The 21,990-nt window shown below is 42.2% G+C and overlaps 2 protein-coding genes across 2 annotated transcripts in view; one reads left to right on the top strand and one right to left on the bottom strand.

The window, feature by feature from the left end:
* Nucleotides 1-21,801, top strand: part of Cad87A (cadherin 87A) — a 64,289-nt gene extending 42,488 nt beyond the window's left edge. Inside the window, exons 5-18 of the mRNA XM_036819740.3 lie at nt 12,787-12,849; nt 12,928-13,274; nt 13,375-13,520; nt 13,579-13,886; nt 13,950-15,040; nt 15,721-16,737; nt 16,797-16,847; nt 17,735-18,334; nt 18,404-19,002; nt 19,059-19,842; nt 19,907-20,182; nt 20,243-20,505; nt 20,568-20,910; nt 20,975-21,801. Of these exons, the coding sequence (XP_036675635.3) occupies nt 12,795-12,849; nt 12,928-13,274; nt 13,375-13,520; nt 13,579-13,886; nt 13,950-15,040; nt 15,721-16,737; nt 16,797-16,847; nt 17,735-18,334; nt 18,404-19,002; nt 19,059-19,842; nt 19,907-20,182; nt 20,243-20,505; nt 20,568-20,910; nt 20,975-21,049 (5,955 nt within the window). The 5' untranslated portion in view covers nt 12,787-12,794 and the 3' untranslated portion in view covers nt 21,050-21,801. The remainder of the gene's footprint in view (nt 1-12,786; nt 12,850-12,927; nt 13,275-13,374; nt 13,521-13,578; nt 13,887-13,949; nt 15,041-15,720; nt 16,738-16,796; nt 16,848-17,734; nt 18,335-18,403; nt 19,003-19,058; nt 19,843-19,906; nt 20,183-20,242; nt 20,506-20,567; nt 20,911-20,974) is intronic.
* Nucleotides 16,904-17,698, bottom strand: LOC108019498 (uncharacterized). The gene is made up of 3 exons (XM_036819741.3): nt 17,378-17,698; nt 17,121-17,321; nt 16,904-17,062 (listed from the first exon to the last, which is right to left on the bottom strand). Exons 1-3 carry the CDS (start codon nt 17,629-17,631, stop codon nt 16,936-16,938), a joined length of 582 nt encoding a protein of 193 aa, XP_036675636.3. The 5' UTR covers nt 17,632-17,698; the 3' UTR covers nt 16,904-16,935.
* Nucleotides 21,802-21,990: the final 189 nt, after the last annotated feature.

The raw sequence follows: 21,990 nt of genomic DNA on the forward strand, positions 1-21,990 counted from the left end.
CATTAGACTTAAAGTTTTTACTACGCCAAAGAGGGAGAAATGGGAAGCTGAGCGGTGTGAACGACTTGAGGTTAACCTGAAGTGATTCGGTTGTGAATTTTCACACCCCAGCCAGGATAACCCCCAACCATCTTACAGCAATTTTTATTGTTTGCGGAAAGGGGGTGATGCGATGAGGAAAAGGACAAAGGCTGAAGGAAATAGAAGTTGCTGCGAGGACATATGGGAAAAGCATGTGAGCAACTCGATAAATCAATATTTGAGTGTGTCTGTCCTGTGCCTGCAGTATAATACCCCCTTCTCCTACAGCAAATGCAATTGTCTCTGAAGAGAGGAGCTTCCTCCAGTCGAGATTGGTTGGAGGCAACTTGAATCCTGGACGCAGGATGAGTCTGTCGAAGAGGATGCGTCGGCTGAGCCCGTGGCATTTGAGGAAATGGGAGATAAATTTGCTTTTAAAGCGCTTTAAGTGTCGCTCTCGTCGAGTGAAGCCAAAAAATAAAACAAGGAGCCAGGGGGCTCTCCACAAAATCCGGAAAAGGACGTAATGTTCGCATTCTGTGTTGTTTTTGCTGTGTGTCTGCAGAGGAGATGATTGCAGGCTAAGGTGGGGTAGCCATTCGCCCTTTTTTCACTCATAAAATATTTCAATATTGTAACAGATTTTTTCTCTGCTCCTGGCTGGACGGATTTTGTCATTATTTGCGTATTTGTTGCGCATATTTCATTGTTTTTTCAAGCACTGTGTCAACTTCAAACAAGATGCAGCCGAAAAATAAAATAATCACCGGCTTAACAGCAGCCAAAAACTTAACTCTTTACATAAGCTGTTCCGCGCTGTTTTTTGTGCAAATTAAATCAAATTGAAATTCAGAAAAAACACAATGCATATGAAAAATATATAAATCCAATATAAAAACGTATTAAAATTGTATGTAAATCTTTATGGGATATGTGTGTATTTGGATTTGGTGGGCGCTAATGCCCAAAGGGTTGCAACTTGCGAGGCTGTTTCAATCCAAGTGGCGAACTTCCACCCAAAAAGTGTGCTACAAATAATCTGTTTCTGTTTCCACCCCACGTATTTTTTGCAACATTTACATTTGCATTAAATTTCAATTCGCAAAGAGCGGGGAGGCTGGGAGGAGCGATCTCCACCCGCTGCTTTACCAGGGAATTTATAACTAAATCCCCGGCATAAGCAGCTCAAATCCAATGGCATTTGCCATGTTCACCCCGTACCGCTTTTGGAGCCCCATTGAGGACGATGATGATGGCGATGCCCACAAAGGAAGTCAGCCGTTTGTGTTGGCCATATGTTGACTGGCGGCTGCAAATCCGCCGTAATTTGAATAGGACTACAAGCGGCGGAATAAAATTCGATTCAGATCCCCTGGAATCTATTTAATGGCCTTCGAAAGGGTTTTCCGTTGGATTTCGAAATGAAGAATTTAATTTTATTATAACAATTCAATTTGTTACATTTGTGTCATTTGTGAAATATGCAATATCTACTTCTGTAATTCCTTTGATTTGCAGTTTATATGCGGACAGGTTAAGCATTTAATAAAATTCATAAAATACCAGTGAGTAATCCGTACTGGCAACAAATGAAATACAAATTTGCAGTGTGTTTATCCTGGCTAAATTTGAGCTGTTGATTTGTACATTTTTCCTGGTCATAATTAAACCCTTTTTGTCTCGCAAACACAAGTTGTCTATCACATTTTCCACAGAATATGTATTTCACGTATCTATTTCCGACATGTTCGGCTCATTTAACCATCATTTGCCATAGATTTGTTTGGCTCTATGCAGTTACAAATCAATTTTCGAAATGATGCGGATGGTGGGGGTAATATAAATCATGTATTATGTGTGGATTTGTTTTATTTCTACTGTTTTCTATCACATGTACAGCTGTGCAATTTTATTTTGACCCTTTTCTTGATGTCTTTGTTGATAAGTGCACTTCACGTCCAAGGCGACGTACGTGTGTCCATTTAGTTTCATATATATAAATATCCCTATATACGTATATATGTGTTTATACCCACATGAGCAGTGAAATATATTGAAGTGGTATAAGTGCTCCCTGAAATCACTTCCAAGTCTGGCGTTACCAGAGCTCCTTCTTCTTCATCTTCTTATTTTTTCACCCACTTCCTTCCACTTGCACTTTGGTGACTTTGTCGTCCTCCTCTTCTTTTTCGACGTCCTCGTCCTCGTCATCGTCGTCTTTATAAAGCACCCCTCCAACATTTTTCCCATCGTCGGTTTTTGTTATTGTTTGTTAATATATAGTTCTGCTTACTGCCGTAGTTGTTGCTATTTTTACCCAGTTGTTGCTGCTGTGTGTATGTATTTTGCTCACGTAATAACGATAATAACGCTTATTTCTTTCATTTCTTTATACTTTTTGCCAACCACTTCCGAGGTCCCCTGGTTCTGTTTTTTTATTTTTATTTTTTTGGGTGGTAAGATGTGTGGGGAGAAGGGCAAGATGTCGTCGGGAGTGGATGCTGCTGCTGTCATGTAATTCTCTTAGAGCTTTAGTAGCATAATATTTATTGTGAAATTTTGTGCAGGGTACGAGAATGAATTTTTTGGGGTATATAAAAACAGATGTTATAGTGTTTTGATTCTTTTTTGATTGTAAATTGTTCTGGGTTCACTTTACATATGACATATAGCAGAGTTTGATATGATTTATTTTTAATAAACTGACTATACAAGTAAAATATGGTATCCAATTTAATATAACCATGGTTTTAGAATTGAATATCCACAGATTAGTTGTTGTGACTATCTCAAGATGCAATTTTTGTTTAATGTATAACTTATGTATCATCCATATCCTGACTTTAGGAGTAAAGTATGGTATAAGTATGGTATAATGTACATCATAAGTAGGTTTCTTTTTTGACAGATGGTAAGTGGTCTGGTTTTTGGATTCCCGTTGCACCAAGTACCCACTAGTCGTATACTTAACGTGGCTTACTTCCTTGGTGCTTTGAACCATCAAATGCGCTTAACTGCTTCACTCTGCCAATCTTTTCCTCGTGCTTTTCCCATTGTGACACGCGTGAGGGGGAAATGGCAAGATGAATGGGCCAAAAGCAAATCAGACAAATTGATAAAAAGTCACAAAATGAAGTCAGAGCAAATCACAATAGCAGTCACACGAACACGAAGCGCCGTCGAAAATGATAGAACTCCGTGTCTTGAATGAAAGTTATTGTTATTCTGGCGGATTTAGTTTTCGCCTTAATTCATGTTTGTTTTCTTTACGCTTTGTTTGTTTTGCTTTTTATGGTAAGCGAAAATTCGGTGTTCGGAGTCATGGTCACGTAGTGACTTGTAGTGGATCAAATCTACGTGGTTTCTTATCCGACTTTAGACAACAGAAATCGAAAAAAATGTGAATTTGTTTATTTTAAGTGGGAAATAATATTTTAGGAACATTTTAAAGAGCATTTATGTGCATGTTATGTTGTCACTTTTCAAACTAATTTGCCACTCAACCGCATTTTACTAATGCCCACTTTCAATTAATCTAAACTAATTGGCCAGAGTTCAAAACTAATGGTTGTAAGCCGTGTGATGGACTGATTTAATTAAGTTTATATTCGACTTAAGCCTTGTTTTTTGTGGGCCACATCTCCATGACTTTCTTTGTGTACGTTGCGATAATTATCCGTTCGATGTCAGACATAATTGAACTGCAGTCAATGGCAGCGCCAGGAAAAGCCACAAGATACATATCTGCACATGCATTTAAATATGTAATATATGTGTGTACTTATGTGTATTACTTGCCACGTCACTTGTGGCATGTTTGCATTTGCCATTTCAGGCGCATTAGGGGGCAATTAAATGCTGATGTCTTTCAACCGTTTGTGTAATGCCATGTTTGATGTTTGCCCCTCGATGTTCGATAATTTGGAGTGGAGTGGAGTGGTGGAGTAAAAAGTTGAAGGCCTGGTAATTATGTGGGTGGCATTTGGGGCACGTACAACAAACAATCCCGTAAAATATAAAATACTTATCAGCTTCTGCTCGCTCTTCTCACCTGTGCGAGGGGAGGGCGTGGAGTTGTGGAAATTCCTGCCAGGCCCTAAGTAGTCATCATCAGTCATGCGTGCGCAGATATTTTAAGTGCTTTCTCCCGGAACGTGCCTGCTCCTGCTCCTCCGTTCCAGGGAAGCTTACTATGTATATAGGGAGCAGGCGAGGAGCCAGAGATCCAGGTACTATATTATAATGCCTATGCTTACAGCCCCGCCTAACTGCCATTGCAATCCTACACGAAAAAAAAATTGAGGAGATATAAAGATAATGTTGATGAAAATCCGTATCAATTCTATTCAGATATGGGGTGTATCATGTTGGTCTTTTTGCTCCTAGTCTCGTTCTTACCCAGAGTAATTTTAGTGATTTCAGAGAATTTTCAAAAAGGTTTCCCTCTATTTAATAAAATATCGTATCATATCATATCATATCATATCATATCATATCATATTATTATTTACTACTATGCGAATATCATATCATATCCTTATCGGTTTTTTTCTGTGTAACAACCCATCCAACCCATCGATTGCCCATCTAACGGGGCAAATGCTTTAGGCCTCGCCGCGCTGCAATGTCTGGTTTAAGGGCCATAATGAATGGCCACTTGAAGCGCGTGAGGGGATAAAGTCGAGGGGAAATTGTCGAGCAGGGTAGCCCAACTGCAATCGAGATGATAGCAGTCGATTATCGATGGAGAAAGGGCGAGTGTAATGCGATTTAAGTTTCAGCAGAAGAGCAAAATTATCTATATTTATGGCTAGTAATTACATCTGTGGTTCAAGACAGACTAAGTAATTGAAATATTTGTATTTAACTGCTACATATAATATTGATATATAGTTGACCTTTAGGACCTTTAATATTATGGGGCAAGTTAAATTCCAAAGCTTAGCACACAAACCAATTCTATATGCACTTTCAAAGGCTTAAATGCAGAACAGCATTCTCATATGTATGCATTATGAATGCAGTGAAATAATGGGATGAGTGTGCTCCTTTCGTCCTGTTGCTCCTGTTATTCCTCCGAGTATTGTTGCTTCAGTTATTATGGTTGTTGATACTGTTGGTGGTGTTTTGAATTCGGTTTTGTAACAGGTTGGCTTCTGCTGTGGCTATTGTCACAGCTTTTGCTGCTGCTGTGTGCTGATAATGGTATTGCTATTAAAGTGGAACGAGATGGAGCCGAGAAAATCACAAAACAAAGCTCCGAAAATCTAAGCTGCACACACAGTTTTCCCTCCTCCCACTTCCTTTTCCCCACACATTTTCCAGCGCTTTTCTCGCCCCCCAGGAGAACAATGAGTTTAGAGCAAATACAGAAAAATAAAGAAAAATTGCTGTTGTTCTGTGAGGAAAAACACACTGCATTAGAGCCTGGCGCAAAACAAACAAACAAACAATTAACCCTGTGGTGTCAACTGGGGTCTGATAAAAACGCCATAAAGTTAATGGTGTATAGGAAGATTTAGCAAGGAAAAGTTAAGCTTATGGGGAATTTTAAAATATAGAAGTATTTGGTAAAAGTTTTTAGAAGAACTTATTAATAAACATGTAATATTTAAGTTTACCTAGTTCTCAAGTTCATTGTTGCCACAAAATTGTTTAGCTTATAAAATTCTTAGCAACTTGTTGGAACTTTTGGTTAAACTTTTCAAATGCATAAGATTGCTAGGAAAATAAAAATTTTTTGGTTGAAGACTCTTGCAACCAGTAAATAATTTTAAACTGTTATAACCTTTAGTGGGTTAAATATTCTTCGAACTTCCTTGAAGGTCAGGCCAACTAATACATTACGGGTCATTTATTTGAAATGCTCTCGTCTTGGCCGCTTCTCTCCCCCACACTTCTTGGCCATCCCTCGAGCTGATTGTCAAGAGTATGAAATATATCAAAACATTTGGCTGTGTTTGACAAGCAGTCAAACTCCTTGAGCGGCCGCTCGTCAAGTGCTGGGAAATCTGCCTCTCGACGGCACTTTCCAACCACCCCAACCCACCATTTTCCGCCCCGAAAGAGGAGAACAAAAAAGGAAAGGCAAAAAATAAGAGGAATTCGCAAGAAATTTCATTTCCTGATGCTCAACTGGAAACGGCGGTCGGTGGAAACTCAAACCCTATACCAACCCCGAACCCCAACCCCAAAGCTCTGAGCTCTGAGCTCGACCCCCGAGCTGTACTCATTTGGCTTTAACATAAAACCAATTTAAACTTGGCCAAGTGGGATGGCCAGGATGGGTACTCGGGTAGGACTGTTTAACGTTCCTCAATATGCAGACAGACAATAACAAACTACCAAGCTGCTTTTGGATGGAAAACGAGAAAGAAAACCATTTTAATTTCATTTCAGAGCCGTAATTTTAAGTTCGAGTTCCCACCTGTCCTTGTGTGGGTGTGGGCGGTCTGCCACTTAATACTCGTGGGAAAAACAACAATGGTAATCCTGCCAAAAAAAAAAAGAAAAGAACAAAAACAAAAAAGTACCAACTGAAGCGCCAAGGCAAACAGCCAAAGAAGAAACTTGATAATAACTCGAACTCGAACTCGCTTGCTTTCTGGCTTTATTCCTTAAGACCCGAAGTTTTTGGGTGGCAAGCTACCCCTTCCTTCTCTATTCCATTTTGGGAAGGATACGGATGTGGCACGTTTGCCCCACTCATCCCCTAGCTCATCCCGTTTTGTCTTTCATAATTGCGGCGGATTGTGAAAATTAAGCGACTCGCTCATAATAAAAACCAGCATCCTCGACGATAACGATTTAGGCAACAGATTTATAGACACACACGCCGCTTTTCTATACGTGTGTGTTTTTTGGAGGGGGGGATATCAGATTGTGTGTGTTTTTGCCCCAACAGGTGCCAAAGTCGTTGCTTTTTCCCTTCGCTTGGCAAGAGCCTCACTTTTAGCCCCGATCCCAATCCCTCCTTAGTTAAGTGCAAGTGCAATTTAAATTCCAAATTTGTTAAACTGTCACAAGTGTTTTGAATACGAAATGAGGGAGTCTCACAGAAGGACAGCACGTTACGTATCCATAATAACTATTTGTTAGGAAGATTAAATTAAGGTAGAGATAAAAGGGGAAGAAATTATGTGTATTAGGTTTACATATTATAATATTAGTTTCTTACAAAATGTTTTTAAAATATTCTATAAATTCTTTGTAAAACATTTTTTCTTATCCCTGAGTAAAATTCCACTCAAAGTGTATTTTTACAGTAATTGCCGGATTTAAATAGTGTGGCCAGCCTTGTTTTAGATGCAAATCATCGTGTTAAAAACTACACAGCATATGTTCTGAAATTCTTCAAAATTCTTAAACCTGCTGTGTTTATAGATGTTTTCAATGCCTAACATATCTATGTGGCTCAAATACATAGTGTGATTTTAACATAATTGACCTTAGGACCTATAAATTTCTTCAGTTTTTATGATATATATTTTTGAAACGCACCTTTTTTGGCTTATATGGATTGTGTGGGGCCGGGCTAGGCATAATTATACAGCGCAAATCTGTGAAACTGTGAAGGGGCGATGAACGATGTAGGGTGGTACGGATCGGGAGATGGAAAATGGGTGGGTTGTTGGATGGCGTGGCAAGTCAGGTGAATGTGAAAATTGCTTAGTAAAAAATAACAAAAACAAACCCAAAGAAAGAGGAAACTTTGACTTTCGAGCATGGGGATGGTACCTAAACAAACACGGACAGGACAACTTTGAGTTACGATGGCACACGCACATGAAACAGTGTGAGTGTGAGTGTGAGTGTGTGTTTGTGCTGCTGTGAGTGTGTGCCGTGCATGAGTAATAGTAATGATGTTGGCCCACTCAAGAAGTAGAACACCCCCCAACCAGGGCTTATGAATAAATTAAGAGGGAAAACCCCACCCAAAACACACACCCACTAACAAAATGGGGACAGAAGGCGCAAATAAAAAAGAGCAATTTAAATGCGAACGAAAAATGTTGAGGCATCTCCAAGGAGGAGAAAAGCTGGGTGGAAGGTGAGATAAGGCCAGGCGGCAACTGAAGATAATGCCGTTTAAATAGAATCCCTGGCAAAGGTTTCTCGCCGGCGACGCTTTGGGCCAAGTAAACTGCAAGACATAAAGAAAATGACGCCACTGACACGGTGGCATAGCTAACTGAAAGGGAGGGGCTGTCACCCGAGGGGAAAGGTGAGGCGATGGGGCGATGAGGCGGCACTCGCACAGGTGATTTACATAGCATACTTAAGTGGAGCACTTTGTGAACCCCCGCACACCCCTCGCATTTGGGATATCATCATCATCAGTCTCAACAAATGTTCCACACACACACAAACAGCCGGAGAAAGAGAAAGATAGCTGGTAAATGAAAGAGATAGGTATAAAGTGGGAATAAGCTAGGCAAAGGCCAACTGAAATCATAAAAAAAGGAGCATTTTATGAATAAAATGTATTACAAGCGACAGCATACTGAGTTTGACATTTTTATTATGCCAGCGAGGGCACAAATCAGATAAAAAGAATAACGATGGCGAAGATGAAACATTGATGAGATACACTGTAAACCAGAGTGCTGATACTGAAAATATGGTATAAGCAATATAAGTCATATATCATAAACCATCGGTTTTATAACCAATTTTGTTTACTTGCTTAAAGGATAATACGTTTTACTTTAGTACTTTTGGTTTACTGGAATATTAAAAAACACTATTTGTATTATATACAATTCTTACACATCATTAGAGATTTTACGAACCCAAAGTTATTTCGGCTTAAATCTAATTATGATGTTATAAAACCCTTGGACTTCGTGTTGTAAGAAAACAATTTCACAGTTCGTTTTGCAACATTGTAGGGAAGTTTTTAGCTTCCCACAAAAAATTGTTCTCTTGCCAGCTTTTCCTTCATAGTGAGTCCATTCGTGCGACTAAAGTATTCGGTTTGAGAACTGCGAGTAAAGCGAAAAAGTTGCGGATCCCACAAAGTCAAGTGTCAAGTTTGCCAGCCAGGCAGCCATTCGCAGTCGTAGTGGGATTCCCCGGATTAGCGGCGAAAACCGCGCAACAGTGGAGGACAAACAAGTTTTAAGCATTAGTAGTAATCGGATGAGGGGCAACAAAAAAGCATGGGGTGAACCGCTTTGGGTCCTTTGGAGCGCACCTAATTCAATTATTATTGCCACTCCCAAAAGAATGGCTCAGGACAGCAGAGGACAAAAGCCAAGCTGGCTAAACAAAATGTATTTTAAATAAATATGATTTATTATGTTTGACATGCCCGAAAAGAGGGGATGGATGGATGGATAAGACCCAACTGGGGAGGCAATCTGCTGGAAGGACTGCTGCCAAACTGCTGTGCACTCAAAGTAAATTTGACTCAAGGTACACATGGTCTTTTTTATGGTGCCACGAGAAAGAGATTGGGCCAAACGACCGAGCCCCAGGGATGGATTGTGGCTGTGCCACCTCTCGAAAGGCTTGAATCATCAACAGGTTGGTCGGGGATTCGGTGGGTATTGGCCAGGATTGCCGCCGAATCCCCCCCTGTTTCGGCTTTGGATTGACAAACGTGAAAAGGAAAATACGTAAATGCAATATAAATTTACTGTATGATTGATATTGGTTATGCTCCACCGAACGCGTGTCTATATACGTGGGGTTACACATCGCATATGTGCATATGGAGGCAGCCTTAATGGCCGTGGTATAATATTGACACAGAGCACAAGAGCTGGCCTGGAAAATAACCAAAAAATATATTGCCAGGAGATTGCGGGCTATTAGCGTTGGGTGGGGGCAAAGGAGTCTTTTGAGTTCACCGGAGTCGGAAAATTGAGGGAAATGATGGATATCGCACTGAACTCTGCCCAAACCCCCAAAGACTTTAAGCCAGTGCAAGTGTGACTAAGTAACTGACTTGTTTGCTTCAACACACATTTTTCACATTCATTTAGAGCTTTAAACAGAATACAGTTCATAAAGAAAAATAAATCGAGAGGAAATCTGTTTCTTTTCTGTAAAAGATTTCATTCATTTTATTTACACTTGAAATACTCTAAAAACAAAAACCTAAATGAAACTCCAAGAAAAATAAACTATTTAAAAGAGAGTAGAAAATATATAAACTGAAAGTAAATGTATATTTACATAAGTAAAATGGACACCCAGCTTGCATATTTGAATGCATTTCAAGCTTGAAAAGGTGATGAAAATCTGGCAATTATTTCGCTCCGGAAATTTCTCTATATTTGTGTGCAAGGGGATTCAACCACAGGACAGCATACATTTATGTAGCAATTTAATGCGATTCAGTCCAAAATGTCATTGGGATAGTCATTAGTTCCTGACTCACCTGGAGACAATGGAAGTCCATTGGACATTGCCTGGTCCAGGGTCTAAGCCCATAATCCCACAAGATTAACGCACAATGGCTACGAATCTATTCATAACATGATTTAGTCGTCCATAAATTACCACTGTTTAGTTCCAATCAACGGGACAAAGCCCAACTAAACTCCTGGCCAACAGAGACAGTGAGAATATCATTTCAAACCATATATAAACCCCCCAGATATAAACCCCAAACGATACATCAGCAGGGGGAATGTTTAGGTGGGGGCGATGACAACGCGGCAACTAGTTGAATATGAAATTCAATTTATATTGAACTGTAGAAGAGAGTATCAAAACTAGCGGGTCCTATTACCCATAGCATTAAAATAAATATAAAAGAAAGGAATATTTTAAATCATATTTTGATTTTTCGGTGTTCCTTTAAATACCAAAGTTGTAATCTCTTTTTTACAAAGTTCCCAAATTCTAGTTTTATATCCGATGCACCAGCTCAAACACAGTTTATTCGCCATTAGAGTATTCCGAGTTCCTGTTTGAACTTTTGGCCTGCGGTGGTGGGGATTTGGGGTCGGATCCCGTTTCGTGACAAGGGGGAATAAGTTTAAGGCCAAGTTCGACAAACCCTCTGCAGACCCGAAAACAAACCCGCTTAACCCTAAAATGTTGAGTTTATGGTCAGTGCCGGACGACTGCAGAACGCTTGTAGGTGAATTTATGGACCCTGCTCAGCCAGACAACCATACTTACTCTCTGGAGGTGTGTGCTTTTGCTTTTGCTTTTGCTTTGCTCGTGCTTGTGCTGTGCTTGTGCTTGTGTTTGGGCTTGTGCTCGTGCTGCCCATTTAGGCTCTTGGCCAGTGTTGTAAGCAAATAAACCCACACAAAACATGGTCCAAACTGAAAATATTTAGTCGAGCTTTTATGCATAACTAATTGGCTCTGCCTGGTTTTGGTTCTCGCTCGTGTTTGCTGCTGCTCCTGCACTGCCAAAAAGATTGGAGAATGCAATAGGAAAAGAATTTGAGATTTTATTTAAAAACATTCTTTTAAATATTTTAAAAGCGAATTTGTAAGTTATGTTTCATTATGAAATGGACTATCAATTGCCAAATAAAATCAAATTTAGATTTAACATGGGATTATTAAAGGATTTGAGGATTAAAGGACCTTAACACTTGATTTATTTTCCACAAACTGACATTTGTTTAAAAAAGTCTTCGCAACCTAAAGAAAAAAGGGTCTTAGGCTCAACAACATGTTCTTTAATCTACATATTACCTTATGCACAGGTTGCCATGACTTTTTAAAACAATTCCAGTTTGTTAAAAATAAAGGAGTGTTATGGGACCTTAAAAAAGCTCTTACACCAAACGTTTTTGAAGAAATCGTCCTTTTTATGTTTTTTAATGATTCATTTTCAAGCTACAAGTTCTTTTTTTTTTAATATTTAATAAATTAAACAAATTGGTTATAAGAACCCCTTTTTCCCCAAGTGTAACCCTGCTCCTTCGCCCGTTTGTGTGGTCATCGCCTGGATGGTCCGTCTGCTGGTTACCAGATATGTGCGCCTCTGGTCCACGGGCTCACAATGCTGGTTCTCGGTTAGGTGGTGCGTGCCGGACAATTGGACGGACGCAACAGGAATGTTGGCGCCTTCGGCGATTCCCCCCCTCGGAAACCCAACCCCACAACACCCCCGCCAGCCCGCAGTTAAAGTGCACAATTTGCCACAATGTTGCTTGTTGCCTCTTTTTGCTGTTGTTGTTGGGCCTGTTGCTGCTTGTCATCAACAACGTTATGTTGTTATAGCCATCATCATCAGTAGCCCCACCAACACCAGCACCACCATCATCCGCATCATCGTTGTCACGCTCTCACTGGCCTGTGTGCATTGTCAGCTAATTGAATTTTCAGCACGAAATGAAATTTAATTTATCTTTATTGTTTGTTTATGCCATAAAATGGGGAAAAAACAAAAACGAGCACAAAGCCGAAAAAAAAATCAAATAACAATGTACAACACCCTAAAGTTATGATAACAGGTTTTTAATATACTCTGAGGGGGGCTCATAGGTGTTTGAATGTAATGTAAAATTTTATAAAATTCGTCCTAAGAAGCAGGACTTTTTTAACCCTCTGTTAAAGAAATATTTTTACTTGGAGAGGAATGAGTTTTTATTGAGGTTAAGGAACATACAATTTAATAATGTAATACCCCTGCTAAGAGCATTCAAATCTTCGAATTCCTATGATATTTTGCTGTTCGAAAGTCTTTGATTTGTCTCGCAAATCTGTTTGGTTTAAGCTTATTGGCTTACATTTTTGGCGAAACTCAAAAGTAAACAAACACTAAGTTTATTTTGTTTTTTCTTTGCAGACCCCAAAATGAAGCTCCCTTTGGGGCTTTTGTTGATCTGTCTGGTCCTGAGCCTGACCAAGGGTGAGTAAAACGCAAAGAAATCAAAAGGACTTCCCTTAAATTAAATCCAATAAAATTTTTTAATCTTTTCCCAACCAGGAGAGACGAATTTGCCACCCGTATTCACGCAGACCCTGAATAATATTATCCTTTACGAGAATGTGACTGTGGGTACAGTAGTTTTCCGGTTGGAAGCCTACGATCCTGAGGGAAGTCCTGTGACCTATGGTGCCATTGGCGCTGATCACTTTAGCGTGGATCCTGTTTCCGGAAACATAACTCTGATAAAACCACTAGATCGCGAGGAGAAGGATACTTTGAAATTCCTGGTTTCGATAAGGGATCGCGTAGATCCCGAGGGAGAATCGGAGCGGGATAATGTGGTAGAGGTGCCGATCACTTTTATCATTCTTGATCTGAACGACAATCCTCCGGAGTTTCAAAATGTAAGTATAAAACATTATCACCTATCAGAAATCATTTTAAATCCTATATTTACTCCATCCCACATATTATTTGTTATTATATTTTTTTAACCTTCTGCAGACTCCTTATGAGGCCGATGTAAACGAAGATGCTGCGGTGGGAACCACTATCTTTGATAAGATTCTTGTTAAGGATAGGGATATAGCTGGCGATAGTCTGGATTTGAAATGCTTGCCACAGCAGCAAAGTCCTGAGGCCTGCAGCAAGTGAGTTACTCTTGAAAATCCCTTATAAACGAAACTTATGATTTGAATTCCCAACCAGATTCCGCCTGCATGTGACCAAGCGAGAGGCCACCATTCTGGAGGCAGCAGTGGTGCTCAATGATACCCTGAATTACAACCAGCGGATGGTGTACCACTTCCAGATCGAAGCTACCGATGGGCCGCACAAAACCCAAACCACATTCGAGGCGAGGGTGAAGGATGTGCAGGACAAACCGCCCGTCTTTCAGGGCTCCCTCTCGACAGTTATTGATGAGGACAGTCCCATTAACACCTTGGTTCTTACTGTCCATGCCAGGGATGGTGACACTGGAGAACCCAGGAAGATTGTCTATGATCTAAAGACAAGTAAGTAATAAATAAAATCTTATAAGTATCATTAACTAAAAACATGTGCATTCCCCTTACTAGATCCCAATGACTACTTCCTGTTGGACGCTCAGACAGGAGAACTGCGCACCGCCAAACCCTTGGATCGAGAAGCTCTAGAGGATTCCACGGGCATTATTTCGCTGGTGATCCGTGCCAGGGAGCTGGTTAATGGAGTTCCCAGCGATGATCCCCTGACGAGTGCCACGGCCAAGGCAACAGTGACCATAAGGGATGTAAACGACTCTCCGCCGGTATTCAATCACAAGGAGTACTCGGTGTCCCTCTTGGAGAACACACCCCCAGGCACACCCCTCGCTCTGGACATGAGTGTCAGTGATGCTGATGTGGGCATCAATTCGAAGTTTGCCCTGCGGCTGGACGACGTATCCGGGGTATTCGATGTGGAGCCCAAGCTGGTCACCGGCTACTCGCAGGTGAACATTCGAGTGGCGAACGGCACATTGGACTACGAGAATCCCAACCAGAGGAAGTTCATCGTACTGGTGGTGGCCGAGGAGACAGACACCAATCCTAAGCTCTCATCCACGGCAACGATTACGGTGAGCGTTCTGGATGCCAACGACAATAAGCCGGTTTTCGAGCAGGAGAGCTACTCGGCATCCGTTTCGGAGGCAGCCCTTCCGGGTCAGTACATAGCCACCATAACGGCCAGGGATGTGGATTCCGGAAGCTATGGTGACTCCGGCATTCGCTACAGCCTATCCGGAACCGGAGCCGAACTCTTCCATGTCAACGAGCGGACAGGTGTTATTAGCCTGGCCAACTGCCATGGCGAAGGGGAGGGCAACCGACGCGAGCGACGTGATCTGCACGAGGATGAGAACGAGGAGGTGCCTAATGGCGATGGCGAGGGCCATCTGGAAATGCTTTCCATGGAGGCGGCTCCCAGGGAGATTGGCACCGAGCCCACCGTCCAGTATACGTTAATCACCCAGGCGCCAGAGGAGCCAGAGGTGTCGTCATCGTCATCGTCGGATCCACTATCCGCTCCGGTTCCACACGCAGCTCCATCTCCATCTGGAGTTCCCGCAGCGACTGCTAATGACGACAAGGCACCGCAGACGTGTCTGGACTACGAATCGGTGACCACGTACTTCTTGTCATACAAGGTGAGTGACTGTCTCAATCTTCGTGTGCGAGTGGGTGGCAAGGTTTTTATGTGCGTAACTTGGTAGGGGGAATCATGTGGGATGTGTTTCGTGTAGGCAGATCTTCCTCTAACATGTAGAACATAAATAACGAGAGAGGATTAAAATTCAGGACTGCGGTTCTGTAATATCACGTGACACAACACCTTAATACTGATTATAAGAATTTAAAAAAAATTCACCGGGCAGAAAAAATACAATTTAGTGTTATTACACTTTTAAGTATACTTAATAATTCATTAAAAGCTATTTACTATTTAGTGGTTTGTATAAATCAGTTTTCATTATAACACCTGTTAAGTTTAGCCCGCATTTAAAAACGTTTTTATTTACATTATGTTGTGCATTTTGTTGAGCAAACAATTATGATAACTTGCTGAATAAATTAATAGCGTAAACAATTATTATTCATAATCCTTTTTAGAGAATTGTGCGATTTATTGACAACTGAAGGACATTTATAATAATTAATTTGCATAAATAAATTTTAGGCATTTAATCATTTATTGTGATACCAATCTGATAAGCATAATGTTAAGTTAATAGCGAATTTTATAATGAATTTTTTAAACAGTAGGATATTATATATATTGGAAAGTTTTAAATGTATGTAATGCTAAATTTTCCCACTTTCTTTACAGGCCACCGATGACAATGGGCGTGGTTCCGCCTCTGTGGTTTCCCTCCGGATTTCTGTGACGGATGCCAATGATTCACCACCCGTTTGCGAAAGTCCCCTGTACAGGGCGAGTGTAGATGAGGGCGCCGTGGTCTTCGATTCCCCGCTGATTGTCAAGGCACGGGATGCGGACACCATGTCCAGAATCAGCTACAGAATCCGTGGCTCCGAGCAGGTGGAGGCCATCTTTGACATTGATCGTGAGACCGGTCAGATTAGCATCAGGCCAAATGCCACTCTGGATGTAACCAATTTGAACAGCGATCAGCTTATCTTCGCTGTGGAGGCCAACGATGGTCTCTTCTCGGCCCACTGTGGAGTGAACATCACCGTGCGGGATGTCAATAACCATGTGCCCAATTTCGAGCAGCAGAGCTACAGTGCAGTCGTCGAAGAGAACTCGGAGATTGGAACGAGCGTGGAGCGGGTGCATGCCACCGATTTGGATACGGGCAAGAATGCCGAGCTACGATACCGCATCCAACAGGGCAGCTTCGATGACTTTGGCATTGACGAGCGCACCGGCGAGGTGTTTGTCTCCCGGAAACTGGACTTTGATCGGCGCAACACGTATCTGCTACAGGTTCAGGCCTCCGATCTGGGAACTCCCAGTCTCACGGGAACCGCCACGCTGACCATAAATGTTCAGAACAGCAATGACAAAGATCCGTATTTTGTGCCGGCCACTCAGCATGCTGAAGTAAGAGCGGATGCTCCTCCTGGCCAACTGGTGTACACTTTAATCGCCCTTGATCCCGATGTGGCCAGTCATAATGCTCTGGAGTTCGCTGGAACTGATGATATCACCGCCATCGACAAGGAGGGCAAGGAACTGCCGCATTATGATCAGTTCAAGGAGTACTTTAAGATAGCCAGGGATGGAAGGGTTTCGGTCAACAAGCAGTTGGATCGCAATCTGTTTGCCGTGATGAGGATCAATGTTTTGGTCACGGACAGCACAGCTCCCAATGTCCAGCAGGTGGGGATTATACATATTAAAGAATTTGTAATTCTGATATATAATATACAATTTTTTAGGGTCGAGGATTGCTGATCATACAGATCATTGATGTCAACAAGATTCCACCGGTGAGTAAAATATTAAAAGACTATATTTTGGAAATATAGAAATTTGCAGTCTTAGGATAATATTTTGATTATTTAAATTTTGGTATAGCTAGGTAGCATCAAAATTTTGGTTGGCCAATTCAATTTCATCCACACTGTCTGGTCCTAAGCTGTTTAAATCCTCTTTAAAAGAAACTAGAGTGGCTAAGTGAGTGTGGTGATCAGAATAAATATTCCTGAAATGAAAATAGGTAATATAAAGATGTTCCCTTAAGAATGTTTATTTATACGTACAGAACAGAGATGCTGCAGGCGATCTTTATTCCCATCTTAACAATAAAAAAGATAAAAACAGCCGTACTTTCCGGATACAGATAGCACAAACTGCCGTAGCCCAAGATGATCTCATAGAGATTTAGGATGACATTGTCTATGGCCTGCACGATGATGGTGGGCATGAGCATCTCGGCCTGGGAGTTGGTTAGAATGGGGTATCTGAAATGGAACTTAAATTGTAAAATAAAAGTTTCCACCTTATTGGAGTCACTCACATGGCCACAATGTTTGAAGCCAAACCGACGAAACATAGGGAAAAGCGGACTACTATGAGACCACTGATGAGGAATGTGAAGATCTCCCTGATCCATATCTCTTCACCAGAGCCATCTACGCCGACTTTAACATTTCTCAAATCGGCATATAAGCGATATACATTCAAATAAGTGGCACTATGCAGTATGGCAAATATATTGATGAATAGCAGCTTAAGCTTGGTATGGGGGAGCTCATTGAACATTCCTTCCATGAGTGCAGAGAGATGAAAAAGCTGGGAATTCTGCTTACAATTTTACCACATAATTTTGACTATGTTCTCAAAGATACAGATATAAACAAATCATTTTTTACAGCGCTTTAATGCACCATGGAGTGTGGAGCAGCCGCAAATCAAGCTGCAGATGGTTGAGGAGCAGCCTGTGGGCACCGTACTGACCACTCTTCAGGCCACCGATGAGGATTCTAGCATAGGGGAATATAACATAAGTGCCAACGATTATTTTGCCATTAACCAGACCAGCGGAGTGATCTACACCATTGCTCGACTGGATTACGAAGCAGTTAAGGAGGTCAAGTTCCAAGCCACCGTTAGTGATACGGGTGTCCCCGCCCTGACTTCCACCGCTGATGTGGTGGTGGACATTATCAACTTGAATGATAATGATCCCAAGTTCTCACAAACCGATTATTATTTCAACGTCACGGAAAATTCACCCAGAGGCACTGTGGCGGGAAAAGTGGAGGCCCAAGATGGAGATGTAGGCGTCTTTGGCGAGATTACCTACACACTGATTGGAGAGAATAACAAGTACTTTAGCATTGATGCTTATACGGGCAACGTGATGGTGGCCAATTCCTCTATTCTCGATCGGGAGCAAATCAAGGAGCTCACCTTGTCGGTGGTGGCCCAGGACAAGGCTCCTGCTGCAGTACAAAAGTCAGCCACGGCTACGGTGAGTAAAATAGCATGCAAACTAAAACACATTCAAATTTTAATAATATTTTGTATATATAATTTGCAGATCCATATCAACATTCTGGATGTTAATGATAATGCTCCTGTTTTCACGCGAGATGTCTACAACTCCACGGTGGCGGAAAATGCCGCCTATCAGCCACCTGCCGCCTTGCTCCAAGTTCAAGCCATCGACCAGGATGAGGGTCTCTATGGAGATGTTCGCTATATTATCACATCTGGCAACGAAATGGCCCTCTTCAAGCTAGATGCTCAGTCGGGTATTGTGTATCCCGCGCAGAGTTTGTCCGGGAAACATGGAGCCTACGAGCTAACCATCTCGGCACGTGATACCCAGGGATCGGGTACCATGGAGAGCACAGCCAAAGCGATTATTACAGTGCTAAGGGTCAACCGCCATAAGCCGGAGTTTGTTATACCCGCACTTTCCAATGCCACCATTGAGATACCCGGTGATATTGTCCAGCCGGATTACCTACTGCTCACCGTTAGGGCAATGGATAATGATACGGAGGAGAACGGCAAGATCAGTTACCACCTGCAGGTGAACAACCGGAATGAGCAGCAAACTGGGGAGTTTAAGATCGACGAGGTGACAGGGGAGTTAAGAGCTAGGACGCAGCTTAATCGCAAGAATCGAGCCAAGTAAGTCGTTCCCAATTTGACGAAGAACCCTCTATAATTTGAAATTCTTCATTTAGCTACGACATTATCCTGGTGGCCCGTGATGCAGGTAATCCTCCATTTGAATCGCTACGTCTTCTCAGCGTTAGTATCGTGGATGCCAACGAAAATCGTCCAGAGTTCCCAGATGCCTCTAATCCCTATAAGGTATCAATCAACGAGAATAGTGGTCGGGATGTGAAAATCGGACATATTCAAGCCGCCTCCAGAAGCAAGCACAACCGAGACATCTTCTACTACATGCTGCTGGGCAATGAGGACGGCGCCTTCTATGTGGACAAACTGACGGGTGATATTTACACCAACAAGAGCTTGGATCGCGAGGAAACGGATGTGTACACTTTGTACATCCTGGCCAGCATAAAAGCAGATCTGCATATCTCCGAGGAGGAACGCGCCGCGTTCTCGATCAAAACCTTGAATCGGGATAATACCGTCGCAAAGGTAGCCATCACCGTGCTGGATGTGAATGATAATCCTCCCGTGTTTGAGAAATCCATCTACTATGCCGGAGTAAATGCCAATGCCAAGATGGGTGCAGCCATAACGCTAGTTAATGCTACCGATGCGGATCAGGGAAAGAATGCCAAGATCGAGTTTATGATCGTCGCTTCGAATCTGTTCAAGTTTGGGGCAACCAAGGCGACCGGATCTATTGTCCCCAGTCCATTTGCCATTTCGCAGGATGGCCGCATCTCTGCAAACACCATCATGGCCGAGTACAACCAGGATCGCTTCGAACTGGAGATTGTGGCCAGGGAACTGGAGCAGCCCCAACGATCAGCCAGCACCAAAGTTAATGTGAGTAATGGGAAAATCATCTGCTTATCCAAGTATCCATTATTAATAAATTATTTTCATACAGATCTGGGTCTTTGATGGCACCCAACTGGTGCGTGTGATCCTCTCGCGCCCGCCGGAAGAGGTTTACCAGGAGCAGGAGGAGATTATTGCCGAGCTACGTAATGCCACCCAGCATCGCATCATCGTCGACGAGATACGATTCCATTTGGACTCCATTGGACGCATTCGCATGGACTGGTGTGACTTGTACTTCCATGCCGTGGACCCTCAGACCCAGCAGATTGCTCCCGTCGATGAAATTCTCAAGGATATCGACAGGAATTACGATTACCTAAAGGTGGCTTATTTGAACTCCAATATTTTGATCTTTTTTGAAGTAATATTTTTGGTGTTTTAGGATTACTATGCTGGATTTGCCATAGAAAACGTTGTGCCCGCCTACATAGCCATTGTGCAAGATGAGTTTGACCTAGCAGTGGCTGGTCTGGTGGCCCTGGTCATTGTCCTTTTCGTGGGCGTTATAAGTTTTATTGTTTTGTGCTGCTGCCTGAAGCACTGGAATCTATCTGTGCCTGTGGAGACGCGTCGTAAGGAGGCCCTTATTAAGAAACAGATTATCGAGGACCTGAATACTACCGAAAATCCGCTATGGATAGAACAGTAAGTGACTATAGGAAGTGGATTGGGATATATCTTAATTTTTTGATTATTTTTTCCCTTAGAAAACTGAAACTGTATGAGGAACAGGAGCTGACTATGCAGGTCTTCTCGGAGCCCGATCACATCTCAAACTCTGAGGCGCCGGGCCACCTGGAGCATCGAAGCTCACTTGAGCAGGTCCACCATGTGGGTCAGTCGGTGGACAACACGTATGCCACCATTCAGCCGCGTAATAATCAAAATCGCCTCACTGGCGGCGGTGGTGCCGGTGGTGGTTCGATGCGCAGTGGTGGTGGCGCCAGCGCCGGAGGAGTGGGTGGTGCTGGCTTGCTGCTGGCCCGCGTTGATCCGCACATGAATGAGTTTGCGGATTACGCCACGTTGCGGAACAATCGGGCGCCATCGGTAAGAAACTGGAAAGCCAAATCATGAGCCACAGATCTAACTTTAAGTTTTCTACCCCTTTTAGCTGTACGAGTTCACAGGATCCACTTTCCAGGCACCCATCCGGGATGGCGACGATGCCGTGGCCGAGCTGATCTAAGCCTCGATGGGAGCTGCTGCCCAAAAAGATGTGTAAATTATGTAGTAGCTGTGTATCTGTGTAGTTGACAAGCCCTTGCGTGGTTTAGTTCAAACCGAATCTGTTCTGTTGCATTTTTGAGTTCGCCGTTGCGTTTACACCAACAATATTCTAGACACGTACATAGCACATATAAATACATATATACATAGCGTAGTTGTATCTGGTAAGCCAGCGTTATATCTAGAACTCAAGTAACCAGGATAGAGAGCCAGGTGCAGAAACAGAAACAGAAGCAGAACTACAAGAACCCATAGAGGAAATTCTCCCGCATAAATAATGACAATAATATATATGTACTATTATATATTGACAATGTCTAGCCGTAATGAAACGATATGAATATGTAAGAGTTACTAATGTACATCCTACATCTGCATCTACACAATTCAGTCCACACGAATACTTCCGCGATATTAGTTTTAATGGCGTTCCAAATGCGTCTACAGCCTAAGTTGTACCACTAAAAAGACTAAATTATTTGCTCTTCCAATTCCGTACTACGTTTAGTTGTGTCGCTAACATTTAGTTATCTAGATCCTAGTTTAATTAGCCAAACTTGCTCATACTCATAAGTTCAGATTTTAAGTTGGAGAGAATTGGAAATGTGCAACGAACTAAGTTACTTTTGACCGCTGTTCGATTCCTCACGGACAGAGCCAGAAACTCATTTATGTTTGCATTTACATTAAACATATTATACAAATAAGTAATTTGAAGTTTTATTATTCTGGCACTTTACAAAGCTGGGTTTTTCCATTTTCCACCTGTTGATATTTGCAACCAGGCACATAAATAAATCACTATTTAAGGCGTTGCCGAGGACCGGAAGGTTGCTAGCCGGTGAAGGAAGAATAACAAACTCGCACCCTTAGGGATTTTTCCCAGCACAGGCATTTCTG

The sequence above is a fragment of the Drosophila suzukii genome, chromosome 3 (assembly GCF_043229965.1).
Source record: "Drosophila suzukii chromosome 3, CBGP_Dsuzu_IsoJpt1.0, whole genome shotgun sequence".
Lineage (NCBI taxonomy): Eukaryota > Metazoa > Arthropoda > Insecta > Diptera > Drosophilidae > Drosophila > Drosophila suzukii.

Coding starts and splice junctions, on each gene's coding strand:
- LOC108019498 (XM_036819741.3), bottom strand. CDS start 17,631: ATGGAAGGAATGTTCAATGAGCTCCCCCATACCAAGCTTAAGCTGCTA. Junction 17,322..17,377: donor GCTTCAAACATTGTGGCCAT/GTGAGTGACTCC, acceptor GTTCCATTTCAG/ATACCCCATTCTAACCAACT. Junction 17,063..17,120: donor GCCTGCAGCATCTCTGTTCT/GTACGTATAAAT, acceptor TTTTCATTTCAG/GAATATTTATTCTGATCACC.